The sequence below is a fragment of the Centropristis striata genome, chromosome 4 (assembly GCF_030273125.1).
Source record: "Centropristis striata isolate RG_2023a ecotype Rhode Island chromosome 4, C.striata_1.0, whole genome shotgun sequence".
NCBI classification, from domain to species: Eukaryota; Metazoa; Chordata; class Actinopteri; order Perciformes; family Serranidae; genus Centropristis; species Centropristis striata.
Window position 1 is genome coordinate 10,602,592 of NC_081520.1, and position 14,125 is coordinate 10,616,716.

The following is a 14,125-nucleotide window of genomic DNA, read 5'->3' on the forward strand; positions in this document are numbered from 1 at the left end:
CAAGAAGGAAACGCCACTGATACAGTTAACCCACACAAAAAAATTTAATACCCTTCGTGAGGGGATAAATGGTCCAAACTTTGACATACTAAATAGGGAGAGGCGTGATGACACAGGTTTTTAATGTAAAAACTTGCAGCCAACACCCAAATGCTTTGTAAAAAGTCATGTGACATATGACTTACTTACTTACATAGTTAGTACACATACACCAATGTTTTAATATACTTATATATGTCTTTTTTGTTTGTTGTCTTTTTATCTAGACCAGCCAGATACAGTACCGATTAATATACAGTCACATCTGGAACAATACCTATTTAACATCACACAGTCCGACCGTCAAAGAGGAATCCACAGCTGGTTTCCAGGTCCATCCTCTCTATGCTAACATTAGAAATCGGCATGTGTAAAATCCTGTTCTTTTTTAATTATTATTATTGTATAGACTGGTGGTGATACTTGTCCTCGTATCTCGTGTCTTCTGTGCAAAAGTTTTTTTTTTTGTTTTTTTTGAAAGAACCCAAAACATGATTGACATAACAGGATACCTGGCTGTTCACTTTACAGTTATGATGAAGTTGTTTTTTTTCTCACATTTTTATTTTTAAACAATTAAACAGTCACATCCAAAAGCCACACCCCCTTGGCATGACACAGAAAAAAAGGAGAAAATTAAAAAATCCAAAGAAGTACTTCCCAATCATCAGGGTGGGAGGCAATGATGGAGAGGACGGTTTATGACTACAGTGAGCAGCATCCTCCATTCGTACATTTTTTAGAATAAGGCACTGCTGCATAAAGAAAGGACATGGCCAACAAACCTCTCTGGGAGTATGATGGGGAGGCAGGATGAAGGGAGACTGTGTTCTTCTCCAGCAACTCACAGAAAGTTTGCATGTGTAATTAAATGTGCTTCTGTTCGTCATTTGCTGTGTGCAGGAAAAGTGTGTTATATGGCATGTAGACATATTTATGTTTTTACACGTGTGTGTCTGAGCCGTTTTTATTTTTTTCCGGCTACACTGCTCTCCTCAGACTGTGCTCTCAAGCATCCACTCAGTGCTGCTGAACGTAACTCTCCTGTTGGCGAGTGGCGACGACTCCATGTTGAGCTGGTTGGTGGACTTGTGCCACCTCGTCCTCGCTCTGCGTGGGTAACTATGACTCTGAAAAATGGAGTAATCCCCTCCGTCAAAAGAGAATCTGTGCCTAGTTCGTGCCAGCTCATTAGGGAGCAATCCCATGTTGGCCAGGGCACTTTTCTTGTCCTTGAGCCTGGGAGCCTCCTTGGTGCCAGCGTTGGGGCCAATGAGACACAGGGACATGGTGGAGCCCGTCAGGCTACTGTCTGTCTGCGTGTCCTCAGAGGGGGGGCCGGAGCGCTGAGCATCCAGGCTGGTTCTTCTCTTCATCTTGTCTGCATTCAGGGGTGGCAGCTCCACCTCCAGGATGGCAGTGGTGGCTCCTGGATCCTCCTTCTTCTCGTTGTCCACCCTCAGCACCAGCGCCATGCACTCTTTGGGCCCGTGAGCGTCACGCTGGCCTTCGTCAGACGGTTGCTTAGAGGCGGAGCGCTGCAGACGCTGCTGGCTGCCATTGGTCTGCGAGTGCATGCTGGAGCTGACCTTGGTCTTGCTGTCCTCTGGGCCGCTGTAGGCCTTGTAGCGGATCATCAGGATGATAATGAACACCAGCACCGAAGCAACAATTATACCACCAATAATGATGATCATAGTGCCTCCCAGGAACTGGCTGTGCATGAAGCGGCACTGGCTGACCTCGCTGGCCGTGTGGAACTGCACACAGCCGACCACACGTGTGGCTGTTAATGATGTGATGCCGTCGTCGTAAACCGCCAGAACACAAAGGTCATACTCCCGCCCTGCGGCCAGATCATTGATTAAGAAGTTCTTGCTGGTAGATGGGATCATTCTGCAGAGAAAAGAAACATAGTGCGGTGGTGAAGATGTAGACGATTAATCATCGGAATTACAACGCCCACATTTACTGATTTGCATAAGGTGTATTAAATCACACAAAGGTGTCAGTTCCACACAACAAAAAGACAACAGGGCCATCGCGGCTCTCGCATTAAATATCACTCATTCTGGTGCTCAAACATAAAAAGCACAACACTTCATTAAAGTTGACTTATGAGTGAATATGTTATATCATAAAATAGCTGTGAGAAGTTGCTCTTTTGGGTTTGTGTATAAAATGACAACAAGGGTAAACCGCAAGGTGATAAACAAGGCGAAGGAGTCTCGCCGTTTCAAGAATATGCCACAACAGCTGCAGGTTGCAGGACAAGTGACGCATGATGGGCAGGCAGTTGTGATGCGTGAATACCTAAGGTCACATTTTGTCGGCAACCGCAAGATTACACGGCTCTAAATACAATGGAGAAAGGCATTGTCTTCAGGTCAACATTGGCGTTAATATAATTAGAAGCGTGTTCCTTTTCCCTAAAGGGAGACTTTGATGGTTATCATTTGTAGGTAATAATGTACCTCCTAAAGACAAAACAACACTCAGCTCCATGCCTAAACTGGATGAGAAAATTATACAGGAGAGCGACTCATTATATCTGATAAAAACTAAAAAAAAAAAGAAAAGGAAAAAAAAGAAGAAAGTCAAGGACTATTATTAACTCCCTCCATGAATACATTAATCCTGAAGTACTTCTCTGTATACCAGATTCAGTTCATGTGCGTCACAAATTGCATAAGAAACACAACAAACTTATTTAAAACACTATCTAAAATATGGTTTGCAAATGTTTATATTCAGTAATTTTTAGAAGAGTGTAACTCGTACCCTTATTGATTTTGTCAACTTTCTCTATATGTGCATATATATTACACATTGCAGCTTAACCTATGCGATATGTTGCATTTTACTCAAAGAAACTTGACCTTGTGCAGTATTCCTTTATGTATGGCAGTCGTGGAAAATGACTCAAGTACTGTACTCAAGTACAATTTAATGCATTTTCATCGTATGATATGTTATAATACTCCTTCGCCACATTTCAGAGAGAAATATTGTACTTTTCACTCCACTACAGTACTTTCATATAGCTATTAGCTACTTTTCAGATTTAAGATTTAACACAGAAAACAAATCATCAGCCTATAAAATATGATATCCCCAACCAGACTGTAACATTTAAGTACTGCTAAAATGTTATTGATTCATGCTGATCATATAATATAATGATAAGACACACAGAAATGGCCCATTTTGGATAATAAACCCAATACTCCACCGTGAAAAATAACTAATCATATCTGCTCAAGCGCTGTACTTTCCTCGATTCATTTCATTTCAATTTATACCTATACTTACTTTCGGGAGAAATATTTTACATTAAACTCATGCTAGTCTTATAAAACTCAATTCAAGGTTAAAAAATTAAACCAGTGATTTCAAACCTCCAGCTGGGACCTTTTACTACATTTCAGATGTCTATCGATTATTATCAGTCCACCACCTGACGAAGGTCTAGGGACAGAAACGTTGTATTTCTCAGTAGACAGTGTGTGGGAATTCTCTTTTGCCTATGGACATTTCATCCCACACACCAGTGTTGAATGTGTGCATGAGTTAACACAGCCAAGACTCCATCTAAACTTCTTAAATAACAGTTTAAGGCAGAAGAAGGTCAAACTATCCAGTAGAAATGTGTGAAAAACAAATGCACAGTGTTGCAGAATTGGTTGGGAACACCTTTAATAATTAATCTGTATATATAAAGTAGGGATGGGCAATATATTGATAATATATTTGGGTATGAGACTAGATATCATCTTAGGTTTTGGATCATAATATCATAATAAGTGCTGTTTTTTCCTGGGTTTTAAGGCTGCATGACAGGTAATTATCTGAACTTATCAGACGTATCAGTTTGAGCTGTTCTATTATTTGCCTTTACCACTTCGTCGTTATATCCACACTGCTGATGATAAATGTCATTGTGTAAATGTTTTGCCAACCCTACTAGGGCTGTACATATTGTTTGAGCATCGACACTGCAATATGTGCATGCGCAACGGTCACGTCACAGGATGTGCAATGTCAAGTCGGACAAATTAATGTCATGTTGCAACTTTTTTGCTGCTTGATACAAAAAGAAAACTTCTTGCAATCCATTTTCCCATTACTCACAGTCTAGGTAGACGCGGCAAATTATATTTTTACACTTCACAATAGATGAGGTCCCTAGAGTCTTCCTGAGGGATGTAATGTGGTGCGCCAGGGACATCCACTTGGTGTGGGATTTACTCTTTAAGTGCACCAGATTGATGCATTTTACTTTAAAATGTATAAAATTGCAATTTAAATGGCATTGCAATGGCAGCTTTTTCCAACATGTACATCCTTAAACCCTTCAATATCGTTGCAATATCGATATCAAGGTATTTGTATAAAATTATTTTGATATTTGATTTTCTCTATATTGCCCAGCCCTATTATATAGTAGTTAAAACTAGCTCCACTATAAGCAGCTATAAGAGCACATCCTACAGAACATTTAAGTAAATAATCTTAATGCATCTTTCACCACTGCAACCAAGCCTATCATTAGACAACCACATCTAATCACACTCTGTGTTTCAACCAATTAATGCAGACTCTTACTAATGATACAAACAGTTACATGAACTGGAATTGTTGGACCTCATGTTATTGTTTGTTGTCACATTATTTTTTAATGATGCTGGAAGGGCCCTTCAGCCTCTCAGAGTGGTGGACTCCTTAAACTCCTTTAATCTCTTCAGCTGATTGCAACGGCCTTCTCAAATATCAGAGATCGAAAATTGTTTATTGGATGTGTAAATATCCTAAGTGAGCTGTAATAAAAGAAAAAAAATATGATTTTAATGCACTATAGGGGGTTCTGCATATTTCTGGACATACTTAATCATGCTGCATCTTTGGGATCCGTCAATCTGCCATAACGAAGCGTTGTGTCATTCAGCAGATGGTAACTCCAGATGTCTAACCTTTCCTCATGTCCCTGCTCTACTATACCATCCCTCCCCTCTCTCCATCTATCCGCTCCTTCCACCATGCCTTACCTGTACACCAAAGTATCATCTGCCGTGCTGTTGTACTGAATCTGGTACATCCTGATGCCGGGGATGTGGCGCTCAGATGGCCAACGGATCACAGCGGAGGAGGAGGTCAGCTCGTTGACCATGACCCTCCTGTCCTGCTTGTCGTAGCCCTTGGTGTCATTGCCAGATTTGGAGGAGGTGGTGATGTCTGAGAGGCCGGGGTCCTCGCGCATGTGGCCCGTGTTGTTAACAAACAAGGGTAGGGGGATCATGTTGATCTCAACAGCAGCTGTGGCGATGCCTGCGGCATTGGACGCCACACAATTAAATGCCCCGCTGTCCTTCAGCGTGGTGATGAGAATATCAAGGGTGCCATTATCATACAGGATGGTGCGGGAGTTATTATGCACCAGCTTGCCGTCTGGCGCCCGCCAGTGAATATCTGGGTCTGGATCCCCGACTGCTTTGCATTTAAGAGTCACACCCTGCCCTTCCATCACGTAGGGCTTAGTGGAAAGATGTTTGGTTATCAGCGGAGGCTCACAGATAAACTCCTCCTCTTGGATGGACCAGAAATACTTGTCCATGAGGTGCTCTGGCGAGGCACAGGTCTCCAGGTCGTCCTCTCTCGTCAGCCTGCGGAGCCACAGCAGCTCACAGTTACAGTGAAGGGGGTTTCCACCGAAGCTCACAGCCAGCGTGGAGGAGCTGGAGCCCTTGGCGTCGGACAGGACCTGTGCGTGTTGGAACAGGCTGTCTGGCGGCAGCTTCTGCAGCCTGTTAGAGGTCATGTCCAGCCGGACCAGCTTGGTGAGCAGCGTAAAAGTCCCCGCTCCAATGTGATCAATCAGGTTGTGGTCCAATGTGAGTGTATTAATGTTGGTCATTCTGGCTATGGCTTCCCATGGAAGGCCGCGCAGGTTGTTATTGGAAAGATCCAAGTCCTCTATGGTGGAAACAAACTCATCAAAGGCGGTGGGGGCCACCTGGTGGATCTGGTTGTTACCGAGGATGAGGTGACGCAGGTTTATGAGTCCTTTAAAGTAGTCAGTCTTTATCGTGTTGAGTCGGTTTCCATCCATGTGGAGCGCCCGAAGCGATCGCAGCCCGAAAAAAGCGTGGGGATTGATCTGGCTGATGGTGTTACGGGACAAGGTGAGGTGGACCAAACTAGTCATGTTGAAAAAGTCTTTTCTGCGGATGATGGTGATGAAGTTGTCCGTGAGCCGCAGCTCGACGGTCTTGCGGTCGATGGTGGGGGGTACGAACAACAGGCCAGTCTTAGCACAGAGCAGAGTCAGAGTGGGGGAGAGATGCTGGCAGATGCAGCGGCCGGGGCAGCTGTATCCTTTCACCAGAGCTGCACACAGCAGCACGCACAGAACCAGCCGGTCCATTGTTGATCAGTTTCCAGCTCCTGTGTGCGAGACAGACAAAGAAAAATAGGAGAGACACTGAGTCAAAAAATAGAGATCTTTGAATTAATAAATAGCATCATAGCTTTTATGAGAGCCTGCTGCAAAAATCAAGAGTCTGACCAAGATTGCAGCGACTGCCAGCGAGGTATCAATCACAAAATGAAATGGAGCTTTTCTGAAATAATGGCACCTGGGATGATGAAAGGCTGCACCAACACTGTCAGAAGCCCATGTCTCTGTAGCCTTTTAATGGAAATAACAGAATGTTTTTTTGTGCCACCAGGCTGCATCAGCACTGAACCATGTAATTTCTTGAATGATCACACGACAGTTCTCCTATATCAAACACTATATGCCATGTACATTTCCATCATATAACAAAGTTTGTGTGTTTTTCTTGCTCTGAATTCTACATCAAGATGGAGAATTAAAGGTAGAAAAGGGCGCTTGTCAGCAACGCTCAAGGATTTTCTTGACCTTTTCGTGCTCCCTGCTCTCCCTATGCTTCTGCAAAATTAGACAGAAACCTGTCATGTAAATCACGGCAACAAAAAGTAAAGGTTAAAAAAAAACATGACGGAAATACGGCTTGTTTTCGAGTCCGTCCGATGGAGACATTGAGGATGTTCTGATTCTCTGATTCCCATTTAGAGGTATTGATTTCCGTCTGGAGAAGAACACGCCTGTGGTGACAGGAGTAAAAAGTGATCCTTGGCTGTAATAACCATAAGAGACCCCAGTGGAACACAAACGGTGATGTGCTGATGCCACATTGTCAGTGGTTTTACCCTCTTTGGCATCCATCTTGATCGCTAACGCCTTGAGCTCCACAGTTGATGAGAGAGCCTGTTAACGGCGATAAAGTAAAGGGATGACAACTGACTTTTCTTTCCTAGGTTCAGAGAATGACATTTATGTTACCACCCCACCAAAACCCACAGGGTGACACTTTTGATCCCTTTTTCTTTTTTTTTTAGAAGTCCAGCTTAATTATTTTCTAATTCAGTCAGCAGCAGCCGGCTGTGGGTTTAAAAACAAAAAGTGTCGCCATTTTTGATGCTTCATCGAATTTGTCAGGACTAATTTTAGAGGCTCTTTATCTATGTTCCACCATGTTGAGGTGCTGCTGACGTTTTTAACACCACTGATTTTTGTCCCCCATTGTGCCCAAAGCGAAAGCATCTAATGCTCACAGTACCGATAACCCTAAATTAAATTTGATTTAAAAACGCCTGGAGTTAGATTCATGGAATATTTTAAATGCCACATGTCAGATTTCATAGCAAAAAAACAAAGCACAAGCCAAGCTCTTTCCCTCCATCGCTCAAGCTTAGCATTACTCATAATCTTTGTACATATGCTCGAGTGTTAAACTGCACAAACTTGGTCTGTGGAGAGTTGGTATGTGTTTTCAGGAGTGCGAGAGAAAAGTGTCATTTTAAATCAACCTGTGTTGGGGTTTTTTACCAGTTGAGCAGCGATGAAAATTCTCAGATGCTTTCCCTTTTTTCGCTCTCTTGCACAGAAACATGCTCCTGCTGCTGTCTGGCTACTGTCTGACAGACAACAGGGCACCTCGTTAACTATGAAATACCGCTGTCCAATCAGAGATCTCATTAAAATCTAGGTTTGTGTGATGTCATTTTTTGAGGGAAGTAGGACAGCTTGAAGCACAAGTTCAAACCAGTGGGATAGTTTCTCAAAGCATGTTGATGGAATTTACTCAACTTTGACGGTAGTGTTGCTTCTTCTTAATACTACAGAACATCTCAGTAGACTGCATTTTAGAACAGCACTGGACCTTCACTTGGTTTGTGTTTACACTTTTCTCCCTGCTTGTTTCGACTGCAGGCTTAGCTGCAACCTCCATCTCTCAAAAACAACCACCCTAACTGTTTGCAAAAAAAAAAAAAAAAATGCAATTAATTCAAAAAGGAATATACGGGTAAGATAAAGTATGTGCACATAGTTAAACAATTTCCATGTGCAGATACACGCATTAGGTGGTACACTGTGTGAGAAAATTAAAATCCCCCCTGAGAGATTTTATTTATTTAGCGATGCTCCTTTATCGTTGGCAGCACAGCGTGCCTGCCTTGTCTAAGTTAATTCCCCAAATTTCCTTTTTTTAAAAGATGCTGGGCAAGCTAAAATAATAAAGTAGGCTACAGCGGTGGAGATCATGCTTCCAGTTAAATAGACTCCTATATAGAAACTTCAGTACAATGGTATACTTTCAACAATGTTATGATCTTTAGTTCAGATTTAATCAAATATTGTTGCCCAAGTTTTGGATAATTTCGATAGCATCTTGCTTGATTGTGTCAGTTTTCAGATGGTAACTAGGCCACAAAGCTCATGGTTCCTCTGAGGACCATCTGTGCCGGAGCATTTCCTGCCACACCGTCGAGGATACTCTATTGATCTTTCAACATCTCAGAGAGGGAGGGGGGGAGAGAGGGTGTGTGTGGGGGGACTTTGTTGCCACGGCAACTCTGGTGTAGAATGTAGGTCTTTGAATTGCAATAAGACGATGTTGAGCTGCCCGGAAAAAATGCAAGGCCTCAATCTTAATGGTTGCTGAGGAGGTAAGGAGGGACGTGAACAGATGTATGAATGGCCGGGCAAATTAAAAAGGAAAGGGCAGCTCCGCCTCACATTTCTATTTCTGTTTTATTGCTTAATATTAGCGGCAGCGCCTGGGTCGATAACACAGGGTGAACTGCAGTTTTGTTTTTGTGTCCAGTCATGCAGGAGCACAAATGGGGGATTCCTCTAATGGATTCATTAAAAATAGCTTCAAATCACATTCTCACATTCAGAAACTAAACTAACTCAAATCAAACACACAGATAGAATTTTGCAAATATTGGATGTATATACACTCACCGGCCACTTTATTAGCTAGGAAGGTGTTCCTAATAAAGTGGCCAGTGTGGTCTTTTGCTGCTGTAGCCCATCTGCTGCAAGGTTGAGTGTGTTATGCATTCTGCATACTTTGGTTGTAATTAGTGGTTATTTGAGTTACTGTTGCCTTTCTATTATCTCCACCCAGTCTGGCCATTCTCCTCTGATCTCTGGTGTCAACAAGATATTTTGGCTCACTGGATATTTTCTCGTTTTCAAACCATTCCCTGTAAACCCTAGAGATGGCTGTGCTTGAAAATCCCAGTAGATTGGCAATTTGTGAAATACCCATCAAAGCCACATTCAAAGTTACTTAAATCACCTTTCTTCCCCATTCTGATGCTCACTTTGTGCTTCAGCAGGTCGTCTTTACCATGTTTACATGCCTAAATGCATATGGCTGTAAACATATGGAGCTGTGAAACATTTGCATCAAAAAAGTTTCACAAACTTTTGTTTTTTAAAAGAGAGCGATGATTAAACTTTCCGCTTGAATTAAGTTACCGCTTGACATGAGCATTATATTTCACTAAAATTAATATTTGAAGATTTGAACCCTCTAAGCCGCCCAAGAGTGTGCCTGACATTCAACACAAGTTTTCTAAATCTGGATCCATCCTACACCCTGAAATCCATCGAGCTTCCTTTGACATCTGTTGCCGTTGGCTACAAAAGGTTGAATCACTACAACTCTGGTAAAAAATAAAAAAAATAAAATAAAAAAGCCCTGTAGACCTTCAGAAACAACCTGAATATGAGATATGAGCAGCATAAGATATGAAATTTTTAGCCAGTGAGCACAGATAAAATGGAACAGCCTGTTTTGAAAAAAATATATATTTCAAATACATTTTATTAATATTCTAGTCAAAGTTAAAGCATTTTATGGGTCTGAACAACTCTGAGAATCAGCAGCAAATTGTAGAGAACATTATTATTAATTTTAATTCCCTAATATATTCATCTTGGCAGGGTGATGCTGTGGTGAGTGATGTTCCCTCACAGCAAGATGGTTCTGGTTTTGAACCTGCCTTGGGGCTCTTCTTTGTGGAGTTTTCATGTTCTCCCCGTGTCAGCTTGGGGTTCTCCAGCTTCCTCCCACAGTCCAAAGACATGAAGGTGCTGGGTTAATTAGTGAAGCTCAATTTAACATTGTAAAAGTAAGCGTGAGTGGTTGTCTGTCTCCACATGTGAGCCAAGATAACTCATATAATATTAAGCATCTACAAACACCGAAATGCCATAAGAGTTTTGTTTTATCATCATTAATTTATTGTGTTTTTATTTAGTTTTTCCTCCACGACACATCTTAAAATGCACACCAGAACTACAGGGGCACTTTTAGAATGCAGACCTCCACCAAGGCCAAATGCTCTATTTGCAAAAATTTGCAAAAATCAAAAATAATTTGTGATTCGCCCCGTCATTTGAATCCACTCTGAAATTTAGAGAGAACCTCCTTGGCCAATATCCTTTAATCACATTTCATAAAAACCGGGCCAGTGGTGTTCCTGCTGACAAACAGACAAACAAACCGAACTGAAAACACAACCTCTGTGGAGGAGGTAATTAATAAAGAAATTTACTGGGAGTCCCATCTGTATTAAAGGTGTGTTTGAGTGGGTGAGAAACCAGCATGAATAAAAAAAAGACTTAATATAAACGCTGTAAGGTTGTGTGAGATAACAAGCTGCTTTCTCAGTGCAGAGGTGCTCGGGGGAGAGGGAGGGGGGGCTTTTTGCAACATTTGGTATCACCACTTATGTTAACTATGTAGTGAGAGGTGCTCTTGTGCCAGAATGTCACATATATCACTTAGGTGAGAGATTTTTAATTTTATACTGCTTGTGCAATGTCTTGGAACTTTTGTGCAGGGTGAAATTTCGGTGTGCAGGGAAGAGATAATTAGGAGGCCATGTATGGGCGTGCTGTCTGCTCTCCTGCTAGTGGGAGTGACCTCCTCTCAGATCGGGATTTATTGATCACTGTGCATTTTGAATCTGAGTTGTTGTGTGACCAGTGGGTGTGTGCAGACATATAATTCTTAGGTTTGAAGGAGGTTAAGCCCTGTACCAATGGGAACTGTCCTTCAACCAGCCGTGTGGTGTGTCCAATAGAGCCCATTCACACCTTGAATAAATTGTTCATAAAGGAGTTTTTCTACTCCACATATGGGTGTGTGCAGATTAGCCTGTCTCTGACACTGCACCAAATTGAATAAATAAGAGAGACAACTGAAACAATTAGTCAATTGACAGATAAATTTGCTTTCAACAGTTTTTTTATATTGGCTTAATTCATAGCTGAAGTTAAAATGTCCAGGTTTGGATTTAGGATTTAATGCATTATTTACTGTTATATCTTTTGGTTTTGGACCATTGGTTGGACAAAGCAGTTAATTAAGGGATGAATGTAAACTCAGGTAAATTGTGACTATACTAATATTTTAATTGCATCAAAAGTATCTGTGTATAAATAATTAGAATAGTTGTTAGTTGCAGCCCTAATGGCAATATTGTGCTTATCTGGATGTTATTGCAACATGTGTCTTGACAGCTGACCAATTAGAGGAAACACAGGAACTGAAATGAAACAGGCTTCATTGTAGCTGACATATAATGTAGAATGGAAGTGGATGGAGTCACTGAAGCGTGACCTGTTTCTTTGTGGACTACGGTTACAGAAGTTAGGTGGGGGGTGGAGCTGGGGAGGAGCAAGTTAAGGTATGAGCTAACGTTAGTGCTAGCTGGCAACTCAGTTAGCAAAGTGCATCTGTAATTAAAAATGAATAGCTGAGTCTTGAGTGCCTTGAGGAAAGAGTGCCTTTCGTACAACGGAACCCCACACAAGACTTTTTAGGTGATCAAGATGTTACAATCAACACTGATGTCTGAAAAAACACACCGGGAAAGGGTAAAAGTTTTCAAGACGAAAACACAATCAAACAAAAGGTAACCACATCCTGAAGAAAACCCCGCATTAGCCTCAATTTTACTCTAAATGTGACCAAAATGTATAAAATGAACATCATGCTGCATTGAGGAAAACTTGACCTAGTGATTTAGAACATAAAACAATTGGGAAAAAGTTTACTGAAGTAATAAATCAGGAAGTATGGTCGTCATCTATAGTAGGGACTTCTTTTTGCAACCAGTGGAGTCGCCCCCTGCTGGCCGTTAGAGAGAATGCAGGTTTAAGGCAATTTATAAACAATCATAAACAATGGCCGGATTTTTTTTTACCTGAATTTGAACACTGATACTGTTATTAAATATGGTTCACTGAACAAAAGAGGCAATCCTCCCAACATACTTACATACAAGCACAATTCTGCACAAGGCATGTACACGTGAGAACATTACACAGCCACCCACACAAACACAGGAGAGAACATGTCCTTACATCTACACATTAATATACAAAATCACTAAACAAACAAAGGCAGAGGTCAGAGAGTACCCAAGAGGAGGGAAAAAAAGGCAAGAATAAATTACTGGAAGTTAGTTTTCAGGCTCAGACGTAAAAGTGTACATGAGTGTTGAACATACTGACGGAAAACATGAACAAAAGATCAGCTCGGCTGCTTCTTAAGGCTTTTATAGTTCACACTTTCACAACAGAGCTCTGTTGAAAGAGGGAGCAGGTACAGTGGTTGTGGAATTTCTAAAATAATCAGCTGCTCACTTAAAAAATGACTAAAAGTGAGAGCTAAGAGGGCGTTGTAAACAATGCAATGGGAATCAAATGAAACCCGAAAGACGACTTTTCAAACACCACGTCCTATTTCTGACTGTGTAACATCTACCTGCTGCTGCATTCTTAACACTTAGCATCTAGTTTACACTTTAAACAGGGCAAAGATGCTGCGGGGATGATGATGCATCCTGCAACGTCTGAAATAAAGAGATTTTCACCTGCTCACTTACACCCACGTAGAGTAGAGTGACTCCAACATGACTTTGCTGGAAATTTTAATTAGGGCATACATTAATTCACCAGGATATTGTCATCATTAAATAACCAGAAAGAAATAAAGTTTTTATAAATACAATTTTTTAAGACAACTCAGCAGATCACAGAATTGTCACACACTTTAGTTTCAAAAGGATTAAATAAACCAATCAAATAGTGACTTTTAATAGAATACTGTATATGAGTGTTAACTACCATCATTAAACTGTTCAGGAAAGTGCTATTAGCTGCCATCTTATATTCACTCAGAATGAAATATGGCCGACTTGATGTCATCTTAGCATTATAACGTGGTGACAATAGCTTCCTTGCTTTTAGAGGGCAGCTTTCCACCGAAAGTGGCCATTTAAATTTTAATTCATATAACAGTGGAGCTGAAATGATTGGTCATTCAACAGAAAAGTAATCAGCAATTATTTTGATAACTGATTCATTGTTTGAGTCATTTGGCCTCATGCAGTAATATTTTTGCATTCTTATGTTATTCTTCATAATCATCATTTATAAAGGATTTTCAAACTTAAAATCCCTTCCAAGTAATAAAATACACAATCCATTAGTGAAAAAACTTAACATGACTTTGTCTGGAGTGTGGACAACTTACAAATAGTTCTACAAGCTGATTAAAATACATCTGTTTAAGACAAAATGCTAAAAATGTAAAAGTTTCAGTTTTTCAAATCAGAAAAAGAAAAGAATATATATATATATATATATATATATATATATATATATATATATATATATATATGTATGTATGTATAT

General features: G+C 40.9%; 1 protein-coding gene across 1 annotated transcript in view; it reads right to left on the reverse strand.

Annotated features, from left to right (window-relative positions):
* Positions 1-105: 105 nt before the first annotated feature.
* Positions 106-14,125, reverse strand: part of lrfn1 (leucine rich repeat and fibronectin type III domain containing 1) — a 137,023-nt gene continuing 123,003 nt past the window's right edge. The window contains exons 4-5 of the mRNA XM_059331658.1: positions 5,085-6,480; positions 106-1,935 (exon numbers count right to left, since the gene is read on the reverse strand). Of these exons, the coding sequence (XP_059187641.1) occupies positions 1,035-1,935; positions 5,085-6,460 (2,277 nt within the window). The 5' untranslated portion in view covers positions 6,461-6,480 and the 3' untranslated portion in view covers positions 106-1,034. The remainder of the gene's footprint in view (positions 1,936-5,084; positions 6,481-14,125) is intronic.